This window comes from Garra rufa, chromosome 16 (assembly GCF_049309525.1).
Source record: "Garra rufa chromosome 16, GarRuf1.0, whole genome shotgun sequence".
NCBI lineage: Eukaryota > Metazoa > Chordata > Actinopteri > Cypriniformes > Cyprinidae > Garra > Garra rufa.
The window spans coordinates 15,008,489-15,026,439 of record NC_133376.1 but is presented as its reverse complement, the minus strand read 5'-3'; the positions used below and the strand labels follow the sequence as shown (position 1 = coordinate 15,026,439).

Sequence of the window (17,951 nt, the reverse complement as noted above, 5' to 3'; positions counted from 1 at the left end):
AGCAGTAATAAAATGTGAAAAATATGGTGACATAATCATAAAACCTGAACATCTGGACAGTCCCTCCTCCAAATGAAAGGAAATATATCTAAATAAAATACTGAAATGAAACATAGCGACAGAAAGGCATTAAATTGCATGAGCTAGGAAAACATCTGAGCAATAAAACATTCTTCTAGGAGGGTAAGGGCCTTCACGTTTTTCGTGTTAGTGCTCAAAGGAAGTTCAAGCTGGGCTTAGCATATTAAAGAACCAGCTGGTATAAAACTTACCTGCCGTTGACACTTTGGCGATGATACGAGAGCTTGAAAAGACAAAGCAGAATGAATAAGTAATAGTGTTTCAGCTGTTCAAAGACAAGGTGCATGTTTTCAGGAGAGAGGAAGGCTGAATCTTTTCATCTCTTCACATCCTTTGAACAGTTTTTAATGGTATGGCTGAATGAGCTGTTTGCACTCGACACATGTTGAATCTCAATGCTCTTTCGGTCCTCTCAGTCGCTCTCTCTCGGCTCAGTTTTGACCCATGACCTTTGACCTCGGGTCTGGTCAGGCCGGCTCATTAATCCTGAGGTCAAGGGCTGGGTTTTGGGTTGTTTGTTCACATTAACTGAGTGAACCGTCTTGCGTCATTAGTGTGATGGCGCTCGATACTGGAGGTCAGTCATTCACGGTCAAAGATTCGTTTGTAGGTTTCTACCAGAATCCTGTCAACATTTCATCAAAAAATCAATAATCGAATCAATGACTTGTTCACAAGAGTTACTGTAACTAGTCATATGCTTTGCAAACCTCAGGGTTCCCCCAGGCTCATGCTAATTTTGGTACCATCTGTCTTCACCGTAGTGCTTTTGGAGTAACAGTGGTGTTTGGTTTGTTTGTTTGTTTGTGAGTCAGTTCATTTCAGTAATTCAGTCTCTAGACTTGAACAGATTTTCTAAATGAGTCTACATGATTCGTAAACAAAATGTAATGAATTTGTCACTTAAAGGAGAACTCCGGTGTGATTTTGACCTAAAGTGTATTGAATCATGATAACGAGTGTGAACGTACCTTGCATATCTCATCTCGGTTTGTGTCCAGCTGTCCGAAATCTGGGGTCAGTTAGCCGATGCTCACAACAGGTTGTCAATGAAAGTAAACAGGGCATCGGAATAGCCATGTAAATAAATCACCGTTTTACGCCATTTACGAGGCACAAAGTAGCTCCACGCTTCATTGGTAGACTTCCAAGGGCCCTGACATTTAAAACGAGACATTGAGAACTCAGAAAATGCACCGGTAGTTTATTTACTAGAAGATTTATACAGACAGTACCTGGAAAAGGTACCATCCTGAACTATATCACGATAAGTCGAGTGTCGAGCACCAAGGAATTTATCAGGTTATTAACGTATCAGGTTGTAGTTTCCTTCGTGCTCGACACTCGACTTATTGTGACTACATTTAAGATGGCGGCGACCGGTCTGTTCCTGGTGGAACATGTCTGTATAAATCTACTTGTAAATAAACTACCGGTGCTTTTTCTGAGTTCTCAATGTCTCGTTTTAAATGTCAGGGCCCTTGGAAGTCTACCAATGAAGTGTGGAGCTACTTTGTGCCTCGTAAATGGCGTAAAACAGTGATTTATTTACATGGCTTCTTCGATGCCCTATTGGCTCTCATTGACAACTTGTTGTGAGCATCGGCTAACTGACCCCAGATTTCGGACAGCTGGACACAAACCGAGATGAGATATGCAAGGTACGTTCACACTCGGTATCATTATTCAATACACTTTAGGTCAATATCACACCGGAGTTCTCCTTTAATCTGAGAATATTATATTATAGAATATTATATATATTTCTAAAACACTTTACAATATTTAACACTGGTATAAACTAACATTAACTAACATTGAGCAATATGTTTATTACAGTATTTATTAATCAGTTTTAACATTACTTAATAATACTGTTCATTTAGTTCAGGTTAGCTTCAGGGTTAGTTAACGAAAACTAAAATAAACATTAAAAATGTTTTTTAGTTTAAATAAAAATGAACTGAAATAGAAAATGTATTTTATTCCAGCTAATGTTATTTAGTTTATTTGATGTACTAAAATAACAAAAACTAAACAAATAAAAATGAATACAAATCATACGGACATATTAAAATTAATAAATTTACAAAATGACAAAAGCACACCACAAATTACTAAAACCTTTGCGGAAATTAAATAATAAAAAAAAAACTAAATAAAATAAAAATAAATATTACTAAATAAATAAAAAAATATGAATGAAATTCTAGCAGCATCTAAATGATACTAAAATAACACAGGTTATTAAATAATATTAACAGAAAAGATTATATATATATATATATATATATATATATATATATATATATATATATATATATATATATATAAACTTTATTTTAGCTAGTTGTCATAGCAAATAACTATAAACTGAAACAACAATAATAATAATAATGACAAAATATATTAATAATATAAAAAATATTAATACATTTAATATATACATTTTATATAACTCATTTATATAATTTACATTTATGTTTGTAATGTATTAATAATATATTAAATATATTAATAATACTAATACAATTCAACATATTAAATATAAAAATAAAAACTCTAAGTATCTAAATGATGCTAAAATAACACTAGTTATTTTATAAGAATTTTAATAATTTTAACAATAAATAATAATTTTTACAGATGCAACATTTTATTTGAATAATGTATTAGTAAATGTTGAAAAATAAATTAATACAAATTAACATAACTAATAATAAAAAAGAATAACAAAATATATGAAATATTAATATATTTATATAACTATTATATATAACATTTATATAATATTAATTTATAATTAATATATATTAATAATATGTTAAATATATTTAAAATATTAACAAAAACTAATAGTATCTAAATGATACTAAAAAACAATGGTTATTAAATAGTTACCGGATACAGCCTTTTTTTAATAATGTATTAGTAAATGTTGAAGAAGAAATGAATGCAAATGATACATACATGTAATAATAATAATAATAATAATAATAATAATAATAATAATAATAATAATAATAATAATTGCATAATATATTAAATATTAATATATTTAATATAACAATTTGTATAACAATTATATATTTTATATAACATAAATGTATATAATATAGATAATATATTAATAATATATTTAAAAATATAAATAAAAACTCTATGATAAATAACAGGTTATTAAATAATTTTAACAGATACAACCTTTGATTTTAATAATGTGTTAGTAAATGTTGAAAAATAAATTAATACAAATTGTAAAGAAATAACAATAATAATAATAGTGACAAAATATAATAAATATAAATACATTTTAAATATAATAATTGTATACAACATTTATAAAATAATAATTATATAATATAAATTATATGTGAAATATATCAAAATCTTAATAAAAACCCAGTATCTAAATTATACTAAAATAACACTTGTTATTAAATAGTTTTAACACATAAAACCTTATTTTAATAATGTATTAGTAGATGCAGAAAAATAAATTAATACAAATTGCACAGTCATAATAATAATAATGGCAAAATATATTAAATATGTATTACATATTTAATATAACAATTTTATATAACATTTAAATAATTTATATAAAATTACTTTAATAAAAAATTATATATATTAATAATATATGAAATATATGAAAAAATATGAATAACACTGCTTTTTTTTATTTTAACAGATACAAGCTTTTATTTTAATAATGTATTAGTACCTGTTAAAATTAATAAATGCTTTAGAAGTATTTCTTATTTAACAATACCAGAATTGCAAAATGATTAAAATAATTTAATATCAGAATAATGTTAAATAACTCTTTTCAAACTGATCCACTGATGTTTCTCATCTTTTAAATGACCTGATTCTTGTGTCTTATGTGCACAGCGGTTAATCCTGTGAATTCTGTATTTGTTTATGTAAATATTTTTTGTCGTCCTCCGATCTGCGCATCCGTCCACAGCAGCAGACCCAGGGGAAAACAGCCAGAGCGGTCGATATACTCATCATTCCTGAGGCCAAACTCCCACAAACCCCCTGTTCCTCGATCCAATACGGCAATCAGTCAATCTCAGGATGGCTGAATGTGTCAGTAAATCTGAATGTGTTGTTCTAGCGTTCATGGTTATGGCTGATTAACTTTTGTGAGCAAATCAAAGAGCACCTCTCGTCGTGAAGAAGAGTTTAGCGCTGCTGGAACGAGGATATAATGACCTAATAAACAGAACATTTAGACGAAGCATAAACCAGACTTGGATAATCATTTCGTCCTCAAGAGGCTATTGATTTAGTTCAAGGTGAATTCATGGTGTTGTTATTGCCATTGCGAGCGGTTTCTTACAGAGAGGCTGGATCGAGAATGTTTGCTATTTCTGATTCTAGGCTGATGAAGATTGAAAAGCAGTTGGTAGCATGTGATGGAGTCTTTGTTGCCTTCTGTTACAAACAAACACAGAGAGCATCACGAAATGAATCAAACTGAATCATTCACTGTGATCTGGCTGGTGAACAAAAGAAATCTAAGCTCTGTTCAAAACACCTAGTGAGCTGTCAGCGTTGCCAGGGTTTCGTTTTTCCTGCACAATTGGGCTTTTTGAAAATGCCGTCACAAGAAAAATTACATATCTGTGGGTTGGCTATTTTATTATTGTTGTTAATGTACTACGACCACAAAAAGGTATATTTGTAGACAATGAAAAATAACCATGGATCCTTTTACTAATGTATATTGATCCCTGGAATGAATACCTGGCAACCTAAGGAGCAGAAAGAGGAGAGATGGAGGTATGGAGGCATGTTTGATGTCACATCACAAACTAGAGGTTACATGAGTTACGCCCACATCAGTAATTTTAAGGCGTTAATTGAGTTTGCCACAGTTGATTAATTGTACATTGATGCTTGTGTTTTGATGAAACAGGAGTGTGGGAGAGAGGGAGAGTAAAGCAGGGAGAACAGAGTATATAGGCTATTAATAATGGTCTTGACTAAGATCAGAAAATATCAGAGATGATTTTAATTTATTGTATGAAAATCAAAGGTTTGTTTTACACAAATTGGGAAAGTGAAAGGATTAGGGCAAAGTGTTTTAGGGCAAAACTAGCTTATAGACCTTTATGGATGGCAATGTCGTATATCACATTGTGACAGTGTTATCCATATTATTTATGTCTCACATTTAAACAAGTTAGCATAAATAAATGAATAAAAAAATAAATAATAATAATAATAATAATAATAATAATAATAATAATAATAATAATAATAAATTATTATTATTATTATTTAAATACTTGTTTTACAGTTGAATAATAATAATATTAAAATTGAAAATAATATCTTGACTGACTTATTTTTATTTGTATTATTATTATTAAACACTCATTTTTTTATTTTACACTGCAATAGTATTATTGCAACAGTAATGTATTTTTATTGATTTTATTTTTGAAATATTAATAATTTATGTCAAACATAAATTAATAATAATAATATTATTATTGTTGTTATTATTATTAATTTTTACAGCTGAGTAATAATAATATTAAAATTTAAAATAATATCTTGATTATGACTTATTTTATTCTTCTTATTAACAAATAAAAAAATACTTCTGATATTACATTATTATTATTATATTATATAGTTATATTATTATTATTATTATTATTATTATTATATAGTATTATTGCAACAGTATGTCTTTATAAAATTTATTTTTTAAATAATAATAATTTCTTTACTGATTTAATTTTTGCATGTCAAAATAAATAAATAAATAAATAAATAAATAAATAATAATACATTATTATTAGTAGTAGTAGTAATAATTTTCATTTAAATACTATATTTGCAGCTGAATAATAATAACATTACAATTGAAAATGATACCTTAATTATGGCTTATATTGTTATTATTTCATTATTATTACTATTATTAATATTAAATACTCATTTTTTGTTTTACACTATAATAGTATTATTGTAACGGTAATGTATTTATATGTCAAAAATGAATTAATAATATAATAAATTACTACTACTAGAAGTAGTAGTAGTAATAGTAATTATTATTTAAATATTATTTTTACAGTTGAATAATAATAATAATAATAATAATTAAAATATTATCTTAATTATTATTATTAAATACTCCTTTTTTATTTTACACTACAATAGTATTATTGCAACAGTAATGTATTTCTTTATTGATTTTTTTTTAAATCATGATAATTTCTTTATTTTTACATGTCAAGGGTAAATTTATAATAATAATAATAATAATCAAGCATTATTGTTATTATTAGTACTAGTAGTAGTAATTATTATTTCAATATTATTTTTTAGTTGAATAATAATATTATTAACATTAAAAATAATATCTTGATTATGATTTATTTTTATTATTATTAAATATATATTTTTTTATATTACACTACAATAGTATTATTGCAATAGTAATGTATTTCTTTTTTCATAATAATAATAATTATATATATATATATATATATGTTATATGTTTATAGTATTATATTATAGAGGTGATGACTATGTAGAGCATTTTTAATCGTTCAGTCAAGTTCTATTTCTATTAGAACGCAGCTTTAAAAAGCAGGTGCCTGTGTAGAGAGTAAACAGCAAGGCAGGTCAGTAGGTTTTGAAAAAGCTTTGGTCTCACAGGATGAATGAGAACCTGAAGGAAGAAAAGAGAAAGGTGAAGTCAAACAGAAAGGGCATTCCCTCACACGTTACGGATGGCTCTGCTGCATATGTGAATAATCTGGTGTATACAAGAGCACTTCTTTATAAACCTCCCCCAATCTCATTTCAGACAGTCTCTCAACCCTTCCCCCGTCCCTCCGAGACCCGGCCGAGCCACTTTACATTCACTCGCACACGCAGACCGCTAACAACACGGCCGTCTAACGCTGCAGAATAATGGCACCTGATAGCCATGCACAATAGAAGCTGCGGTTTATAAAAGCTACTTAAAACAGTAGGGTTTTTATGCCTTCCCAGCAGTCTTCTGTCTCTGTCAGAGATGAATGTCAATTCAGTGGAATTTTTCTATTTTTTTTCTTTTTCATCCTCGTTGGGATGGTGCCCAGACGCTTGTGTGGCATTGAGTAATTAGAGCAATTGTAGAGAGTGAGACAGCCATTGTTCTGAAGATGAGTAGTCTTAATTATTAGTGGCATTACTAGCCTAGCATTACCATTACTGTTATAGTTTTATTGTTTTAAATCTTCTTATTTAGGTTTTTTAGAAAAAACAATTTACTCCTAGAAAATGGATGGAGAAAATCTCATAGACATACACTGAAGGAGAAACCCGAGACTATAATATGATAGAGATGAAAAAAATGTAAGTATGTAAGTAACTGTAAGTGTAAAATAATAATAATAATAATTTTATTTTACATGTTTTATTTGTCTTAAAACCAGGCTTGAAGGGATCGTTTACCCAAAAATGAAAATTAGCCCATGATTCACTCACCCTCAAGCCATCCTAGGTGTTTATGACTTTCAGACGAATACAATCTGAGTTATATTAGAAAATATCCTTGCTCTTTCAAGCTTTATAATGGCAGTGATTGGGTGTTGAGATTTTGAAGTCCAATAAAGTGCGTCCATCCATCAGAAAAAGCACTCTACTCGGCTCCGGTGGGTTAAATAAGGCCTTCTGAAGTTAATTAATGCATTTTTGTGATAAAAAATATCCATATTTAAAACTTTATAAACAGTGAATACATTTTTATAAACTTTATAAACATTTAATTTTTGCCTGTCAAAAATAAATTAATAATACATTATTATTATTATTATTATTTAAAAAATATTTTACAGTTGAATAATAATAATAATAATAATAATAATAATAATAATAATAATAATACAATTTAAAATAATATCTTGATTATTATTATTATTATTATTATTATTATTATTATTATTATTATTATTAAATACTACCAAATTATTTTACACTACAGTAGTATTATTGCAACAGTAATGTATTTCTTTATTGATTTTTTTTAAATAATAATAATTTATTTACTGATTTAATTTTTACATGTCAAAAATAAATAATAATAATAATAAAGTATTATTATTATTATTAGTATTATTATTATTATTATTATTAATAGTAGTAGTAGTAATTATTATTTAAATACTATTTTTTACAGTTGAATAATATTAATATTAAAAATAAAAATAATAGTTTTTAATGGATTATGGCTTTTATGATGATGATTATTATTATTATTATTATTATTATTATTATTATTATTATTATAAATGCTTAATTATTATTTTGCACTACAATAGTATTATTGTAACAGTAATTTCTTTTAATGATTTTTTTATAATAATAGTTTCTTTACTGATTTAATTTAAATAATGCTAACATTAAAATAGAAAATAGTATATTGATTATTATTGTTATTGTTTATTATTATTATTATTATTATTATTATTATTATTATTATTAATAAATAGTAATATTTTATTTATTTTTAATTGTATTATTGCAACAATAATGTATTTCTTTATTTTTTATATTTTTTAAATAATTATAATTTATTTACTGATTAAATTTTTTAATGTCAAAAATAATAAATAAAAGATAATATTAAAATGTCAAATATAGTATCTTGATTTAATATTATTATTATTATAAAATACTAGTTGCTGTTTTTTACACTACAATAGTATTATTGCAACAGTTTTTTTATATTAGTGTATAACTATAAGTGTCAAATAATAATAATAATAATTATTATTATTATTATTATTATTTTATTTTACATGTTTTATTTGTCACCCAAAAATGAAAATTACCCCATGATTTACTCACCCTCATGACATCCTAGGTGCATATGACTTTCTACTTTCAGACGAATACAATCACAGTTATAATAAAAAAATATCCTGGCTCTTCCTCCTGGAGCTGTGTGGAGTACTTTTTATGATGGATGGACGTACTTTATTGAACTTCAAAATCTCAACACCCATTCACTGCCATTATAAAGCTTGAAAGAGCCAAGACATTTTTTTAATATAACACTGATTGTATTCATCTATAAGAAAAAAATTCACATAGAGCTAGGATGGCTTGAGGGTGAGTAAATCATGGGCTAATTTAAATTTTTGGGTTTCATACCGTTAAGCTTCTCCTTTGCTGAGAACAGGTTTAAACACTTTTCACTTCAAATCGTGTTGAGACACCGAAAAAATCTGTTAATTATGTGGTTTTGTGTAAAAGAACATGAAATTGCAGTCATTCTGTTTTTATATTCTGACTAAGCCATATGCAGTTCAGTTTTATTTTAATTAATTGTTCAGCCCTATAGCAACCATCTAGAAATCTCATAGCAATGAACTGGAAACCTCTTCCAACACCTTAGCAACTGCATAGCAACACCACTGCAGCTATGCTGAACACCAAGAATACTTGAAAAGACGAAAAAATCTAGTTTTGCATAAAACTTCAATGTTTTTCTGTCTTTTTATACTTTCCCAGCAGTCTATCGATTCTGTGTAGAAACGGCATGCAAAATCTAGCCAGAGATGAATATCAATGCATTTTTTTCCTTTTCTATCCTCGTTGGGTCGGCGCCCAGATGAGCGCACGACATTGTATAATTAGGGCAATTTTAGAGACGTGACAGAGAGAGACAGAAAGAGAAAGTGACATTGTTTTTAAGATGAGCAGTCTTAATTTCTTGTTTGCTTGATTGCTCTTGTTGTCAGCTGATTACGTTGTGTTTTTATCAGCTTGTGTTTGTGAATCAAGAGAATAAGTGAATAATAAAAAAAAAACTTCAGAAAAGACATCAAAGCATCCTGGTGCCTCCGAGCATCTCTTCTCCTGCTCAGCGCTGAATAAACCACCCCTACATTAGACAGCTATTAATATAACACACCAGTCTCTCCAAGCTCAGAATACATTCGCCACTTTAAGCGCTAAAGAAGCACTGACGACCCCAATGCTCTCGTTTTGAACTTATGAGCTCATTTATGAGAATATATCATTTATTCTTATATTTATCTGCATATGGGACTAAGTGCTGCTCTGCATTTGTTTGCATTGAAACTCATTTTTTTGTATAGCAAAGCAGAATTTTTATTGCTGTGTAATTTTGTTGTATTTCTAAATCAATTTTTAGGACTGTTGTAGCAATTCTGCAAAACTTGAAATACATTGCTTAGAGTAAAATTTGCACCACTTCTCTCAGCCACTCCAGCAATGCACGCAATTTAGAAAAGCAATCCGTATGCAGTAAATTGCATGTTTCATTTTGTCCAAAACAGTTAAACATGACTGTGGCAACAAGGTCGAACATTAGATGATTTTACCGATAATGTTAACTAGCTGTCCGATAACCGATTAGTTAACCAATAACCAATATTTTTAAAATGGATACTAGATACTGTCATACTGTATAATGACAGCACACCCTTCTCATCCACACAACCCAGAAAAGCTATGGGTATGCATATTTGCTGATAACTGATTTTTTCAGCAATTGGTTATCAGTGTAGATTATTCGACAAAACTGATCAATCTGTCAACCTTTAGTACTAATTTATAGCTATAAATTGCGTGTCTCATTTTTTCCAAAACAGGAAACTATGACTGTGGCAACAAGGACGAACAATGGAAGATTTTATTGTTAATGATAACTAGCAGGCCGATAACCGATTAGTCAACCGATAACCAATATTTTTAAAATGGATACTAGATACTGTCACACTGTATAATGACAGCACACCCTTCTCATCCACACAACCCAGAAAAGCTATGGGTATGCATATTTGCTGATAACTGATTTTTTTCAGCAATTGGTTATCAGTGTAGATTATTCGACAAAACTGATCAATCTGTCAACCTTTAGGACTAATTTATAGCTATAAATTGCGTGTCTCATTTTTTCCAAAACAGGAAACTATGACTGTGGCAACAAGGACGAACAATGGAGGATTTTATTGTTAATGATAACTAGCTGGCCGATAACCGATTAGTCAACCGATAACCAATATTTTTTAAATGGATACTGGATACTCTCGTACTGTATAATGACAGCGGCCCCTGCTTAGCCGCTCCAGCATGCATTTTTGCTGATAACAAATTGTTTCAGCAATTGGTTATCAGTGTAGATTAATCGACAAAACTAAATTGCGCGTCTCATTTTTTCCAAAACAGGAAACCATGACTGTGGCAACAAGGACAAACAATGGAGGATTTTATTGTTAATGATAACTAGCTGGCCAATAACCAATTACTCAACCGATAACTGGCATTTTTAAAATGGATACTGTCGTACTGTATAATTACAGTGGATTTTCTCCAAAGCAGAACAATAGAGGGTTTTAGCATTAAAAATAACTAGCTGGCCAATAATCGATTAGTCAACCGATAACCAATATTTTTTAAAATGCATACTGGATACTCCCGTACTGCATAATGACAGTGAACCCTTCTCGGGCTCTCCAGCAGCGAACGTATCCCGGAAAAGCTATCGTATGCATTTTTGCCGATAACCGATTATTTCAGCATTGTTTATTGGTGTAGATAAGTCAACAAAAGTGATCAGTTGGTCAGCTTTAGTGGCAATGTATAGCTATAAATTGCATGTTTAATTTTCTCCAAAACAGTAAAATGTGACTGTGGCAATAAGGTCAAACAATAGAGGATTTTACCGATAATGATAAATAGCAGGCTGATAACCGGTTACTCAACTGATATTTTTAAAATAGATACTGGATACTCTCGTATTGTATAATGACAGCGGACCCTTCTCAGCATTGGTTATTGGTGTAGATTAGTCTACAAAACCGATCAATTAGTCAACTGTAGTGGCAATTTATAGCTACAAATTAAATTTTTAATTTTCTCCAAAATAGTAAAACATGACTCTGTCAACAAGGTCAAACAATAGAGGATTTTACCGATAATGATAACTAGCTGGCCGATAATCGATTAGTCAACCATTAACTGATATTTTTAAAATGCATACTGGATACTCTCATCTTGTATAATGACAGCGGCTGTGGCAACAAGTTCAAACCAGATTTTACCAATAACTAGCTGGCTGATAACCAATTAGCTAACCAATAACCAATATTTTTAAAATGGATACTAGATACTCTCATACTGTATAATGACAGCGGACCCTTCCTAGTCACTCCAGCAGTGAACGCAACCCAGAAAAGCTATCAGTATGCATTTTTGGTGATAACTGATTGTTTCAGCAAATGTTTATCGGTGCCGATTAATCGACAAAACCTTTTAATCAGTCAACTGTAGTGACAATTTATAGCTATAAATTGCAAGTTTCTTTCTCTCCAAAAAAGTTTTAGCTTTTCCTTCTACAAGTCTTTTCCTTCTTTAAGCTTTTTAGCTCAACTTCACAAGAGAAGTTGGTCTTATTAAATTAAAACTTGGTCATTCCAAATCTGTGATTTCTTGAATATTGCAGGTTTACAATGACACTAATTAATTTAAGTCCCCCAAAAAACGCTGGTCTTACACGTAAGACAAATGCACGAGAACACAGAATAATGTGGAGAGTCTCAGTGGGGAATGGGTTCAACACTGCAGCTGGAATTACTTGCCAGTTTAGTACTGAAGAGGGTAAGAATGTTTAGGAAAAGTAGGACTAAACTGTGACCAAGCCTCTCATCAAAAAAATAAAAAAATAAATCATAAGACTGACCTTACCTGCTGAGGAGCGTGTTGTGTGGAGAGATAATAACTGGTCCAAAGTTCACTTTAGTGATGAGAGCGAGTTTAATTAATTTGGGTCTGATGGGAAACATTTTATTTGGCATCAAACTGAGGAATTAAGCTTTTGAGCTTTTTTAGCATGAATTCACAGGATTTGTACACCATATGAAATGGATTTAGTGATGCACACATCAAAATCTAATAGTTTATCAATTGTGCACTATAGTAAAAGTGTTTGAGGCAATGACATTGTATTGTGCATGGAGCTGCTTAAAAATAAGCCTTTATTCATCAGTAACCTGCACATGTAATCATAATTTGTGTAAAAAGGAGCAAAAGTTGTTAGTGTTTTACTGCCTCTATTGTTCATGTCACCTGGAAACTGCAGTGAAATGTATGTAGAGGTACTTTTATGCAGTTTTACAGATTTTATTTTATTTAGCAAAATTTAGATCTGCTACTCTGCTGAATTGCTGTTGCTGTTGTTGTAGATTATTGCTGCTGCGGCAAAGCAAGATCAGGAACTTGCGACTCCCAATAATATGTTGCTCCAGTGCTGTGAGTATTTATGACATGCTACTGCTGCACGAATAGCACATATAATAACCTGTAGCATCTATACAGGTGGAGCTGGGGAAGTGGAGGGTTTCAGAGGAACTCTGAAAATGTGCTGCGAAATGCTCTACTGAATGCTAACCAGTCATTTAATTGTAAAGCAGCAAGCTCATTGGCTGCGTATGCAACATGAACCAATCAGCTTGTGTCAAGTAGTTTAACACTGTGAATATCACCATTTTGCATTAATGACACATCAGCCTGCTCCATCTAGAGTTTTAATGACAGAACTTGGCATTTATTTGATTCTGTTTTTAAGTGTCAATGAAAATGCAGTAGTTTATATGTGTGTGCATTTCTCAGACTGTGTTTTGTTTTGAATAGTCTGTATCACTGTCTGACTGAATGCACTTACGGTGGTCGTGTGTTGTTTAGTGCAGCAAGCAGAGGAAATATCAGGAGCTCTTTTGAATGCCAGAAAGAAAGAAAACTCAGAGAAAGGGGTGAAAAAATGAATATATTGAAGCAGGAAGAGAAAGATTTGATTACTAGCCATCTTAACACCGAGCCAGTAAACACAAGCACATTACCCCTGCCTAATGCACGCTTTCATCTCAGGAAAGAAAGATTCTCTTTCTGCAGTGAAATTGTAAAGACAATGTGACATTCACAAACCATTTCTTCTCTCAGACAATGTGGTTTTAAGAAGATGCCCCTTTCAAGGCAGATGAGACAAGGCTTTCACTGTTGCACTCTGGGAAAATAACATTGGTCATTTCGATGTCTTTTCTTTTTGTTTTTCCAGATCGAGTTACCACAGTGAAGACCGACATTTACGTCACCAGTTTTGGCCCCGTTTCAGACACTGACATGGTGAGTGGAATTCATTTTTTTGTATTTGTTTGTCACGGGTGGACAGATAGCATCACTTTGCCATCACTATCAGCGTCATGGACCAGCACTTCACAGATTTTTCGAGCCAAGAACCACCTACCTAGACAGGAACAGACCATCTGACCAACCACAGATTGTTTACCTGTACAAGGGACTAGTATATATGAAATCATTTACAGCACAATAAAAGACTGAAAAGTAAATATCAGGGTTATTATAGTAATTATAGTGTAGTATAGCTAAAATTAAAACCCTTAATATATATATATATATATATATATATATATATATATATACATATATACAGGTGCATCTCAATAAATTAGAATGTTGTGGAAAAGTTAATTTATTTCAGTAATTCAACTCAAATTGTGAAACTTGTGTATTAAATAAATTCAATGCACAGACTGAAGTAGTTTAAGTCTTTAGTTCTTTAAATTGTGATGATTTGGCTCACATTTAACAAAAACCCACCAATTCACTATCTCAACAAATTAGAATATGCTGACATGCCAATCAGCTTATCAACTCAAAACACCTGCAAAGGTTTCCTGAGCCTTCAAAATGGTCTCTCAGTTTGGTATACTAGGCTACACAATCATGGGGAAGACTGCTGATCTGACAGTTGTCCAGAAGACAATCATTGATACCCTTCACAAGGAGGGTAAGCCACAAACATTCATTGCCAAAGAAGCTGCCTGTTCACAGAGTGCTGTATCCAAGCATGTTAACAGAAAGTTGAGTGGAAGGAAAAAGCATGGAAGAAAAAGATGCAAAACCAACGGAGAGAACCGCAGCCTTGAGAGGCTTGTCAAGCAAAAACATTTACAAGGAATGGACTGATTAAATGACAGAAAATATAAAATGAAAACTTATATACTAACATTCAAAAGTTTGGTTAGAGGAATTTTTATTTTTTAAACAAAAGTTTTAACAAATTCTAAAGTCAATTATGCTTACCAAGGATGCATTTATTTGATCAAAAATAGAGTAAAACTGTAGTGTTGTGAAATATTATTACAATTTACAATATTATTTATTGTAATATATATAATTGTCACCAATTGAGTCGTCCTGTCATTAACTCTTGCACTACACATCTTGGACTTCATTCCCCACAAGCCACTGCACTAATCACTGCATTCACCTGCTCCCTGTTCTCTCTGCACTGATTGCTGCACACACCTGTTCCTCATCACACTGACTGCATTTAAGCTTCTCACACACACAGCCACTCTGCGAAGTCTTATTGTTCCGTATGGTCATTATTCCGAGCGTTTCTTTCCGTCTTTGTTTTCCCTTGTGTTTGATTCCTGGACTCCTTCCCGTGTTTGATTCTCGCTGCCAGCCCCGACCTTCTGCCTGTGTTTTGACTACTCTTTGGATTATCCTCGTTGTTGTTGTTTGCCGGTGATTGACCCTGTCTGTGTACCACGCCTTCTAATTAAAGCCTGCATTTGGATCCGAACGTCTGTCTCCCGAGTCCCCTACTGTGACAGAAGACTTTGCCACATCAGGATCCAGCAGTTGTGAGTCAACCAGATTACCATGGATCCGGTTAACCAGTTATTGTGTTTACGTCAGAGAAATCTATCGATTGAGGACTATGTACGGCAGTTTTGTGAGTTATCCTATTATGTACCATTTGAAGAAGTTGCTTTAAAGGATTTTTTTCGTTTTGGACTTAATGAGCCTATTAAATCATGGTTCCCTAAAGGAAAGTTCAATTGTAGTTTAAAGGACTTTATGGACTGTGCACTAATTTTGAGCGGCTCTGCATTCACTGTGGATGTCGCTAAGGAGGAACTTAGCACCACTCTAGAGCCTGTTCACAAAACGTCCGCCCTTCCAGAGACTGTTTGCAAGATGGCCGCCCTTTCAGAGTCTCCGCTGGTCCCGCCCGACCTTCCAGAGTCTCCGCTGGTCCCGCCCGACCTTCCAGAGTCTCCGCTGGTCCCGCCCAGCCTTCCAGAGCCTCCGCTGGTTCAGCCCAGCCTTCCAGAGCCTCCGCTGGTTCAGCCCAGCCTTCCAGAGCCTCCGCTGGTTCAGCCCAGCCTTCCAGAGCCTCCGCTGGTTCAGCCCAGCCTTCCAGAGCCTCCGCTGGTTCAGCCCAGCCTTCCAGAGCCTCCGCTGGTTCAGCCCAGTCTTCCAGAGCCTCCGCTGGTTCAGCCCAGCCTTCCAGAGCCTCCGCTGGTTCCGTCCAGTTGTCCTGAGATTCCTGTCTGCCCGGTTCTGGCCACGGAGGCCATGTATGGACTGTGTAGTTTCCCACCCACCCTCCCTGCTGCTCCAGTCCCGCCACCTCTGTCTCCTGACAGTCCCTCTGCTCACCCACATCCCACCTTCGGTGCAGAGGACTTGCCGTGGGACTGCCAGTCTCCATCGGTGTCCAGACTGGAGGATCCCTCACCATCACCTCGAGTCTCAGAGTCCTGGACTCCACCTCGGCCCTCCGACCCTGCGGCTCCACCCCGGCTCTGTGCTCCCTCGTCTCCGTTGTCGGCCGTCGGCCCACCAGCTCCTCCGGGCTCCATCGTCCCTCCGGCTCCGCCCTGGTCAGTCGTCGCCCAACCTTCGCCTCTGGACTCTACTCCTCCGGCTGCGCCTCGTCACTCCGTCCTACCGGCTCTGTGGACCTCCTCCCTCCCGTGGGCACAGCCTCGGTCCTCTGTCGCTCCGGCTCTGCTGCGTACCTCCAGACCTCCATCTCCGCCTTGGTCGCCAGAGCCTTGGGTTCCGCCTTGGCCCTCCGGATCCTCTGTGTCGCCCAGGACCATCGACTCTCCGGTTCTGCCTCGGGCTCCACCGGCTCCACCTCCGTCGGTCGGCCCCATGGAGGAGCCAACCCTTCCTCCATCATGGCTTCTCCCTCCGTCGGCTCCGCCTCAGTCCATAGCTCCATTACCCCCACATGGACCTGGCCCTCCATCCCTCCCCCTGTTCCGCCTCCGCTCCACCACCCTCCGGTTTCATTAGGTGGTTAGAGCGTCTGGAAGCCGCTCCTTGGGGGGGGGCTCTGTCACCAATTGAGTCGTCCTGTCATTAACTCTTGCACTACACATCTTGGACTTCATTCCCCACAAGCCACTGCACTAATCACTGCATTCACCTGCTCCCTGTTCTCTCTGCACTGATTGCTGCACACACCTGTTCCTCATCACACTGACTGCATTTAAGCTTCTCACACACACAGCCACTCTGCGAAGTCTTATTGTTCCGTATGGTCATTATTCCGAGCGTTTCTTTCCGTGTTTGTTTTCCCTTGTGTTTGATTCCTGGACTCCTTCCCGTGTTTGATTCTCGCTGCCAGCCCCGACCTTCTGCCTGTGTTTTGACTACTCTTTAGATTATCCTCGTTGTTGTTGTTTGTCTGTGTACCACGCCTTCTAATTAAAGCCTGCATTTGGATCCGAATGTCTGTCTCCCGTGTCCCCTACTGTGACAATAATAATATTTTGAAATTAAATTTATTACAGTGATGCAAAGCTGAATTTTCAGCACCATTACTTTAGTATTCAGTCACATGATTCAAAAATCATTCTAATATGCTGATTTTTTGCTTTATTTATTTTTATTTTCAATATTGAAGACAGTTGTACTGCTTAATATTTTTGTGGAAATAATGAAACATTTCTTAGGACTTAGAATAGAAAGTTCAAAAGAACATTTATTTGAAATAG

At 33.5% G+C, this 17,951-nt stretch overlaps 1 protein-coding gene across 1 annotated transcript in view; it reads left to right on the top strand.

The window, feature by feature from the left end:
- The window catches only part of gabra2b (gamma-aminobutyric acid type A receptor subunit alpha2b), a 190,211-nt gene that overhangs the window by 23,117 nt on the left and 149,143 nt on the right, over positions 1 to 17,951 (top strand). Inside the window, exon 4 of the mRNA XM_073820198.1 lies at positions 14,183 to 14,250. Coding sequence (XP_073676299.1) covers positions 14,183 to 14,250 — 68 coding nt within the window. The remainder of the gene's footprint in view (positions 1 to 14,182; positions 14,251 to 17,951) is intronic.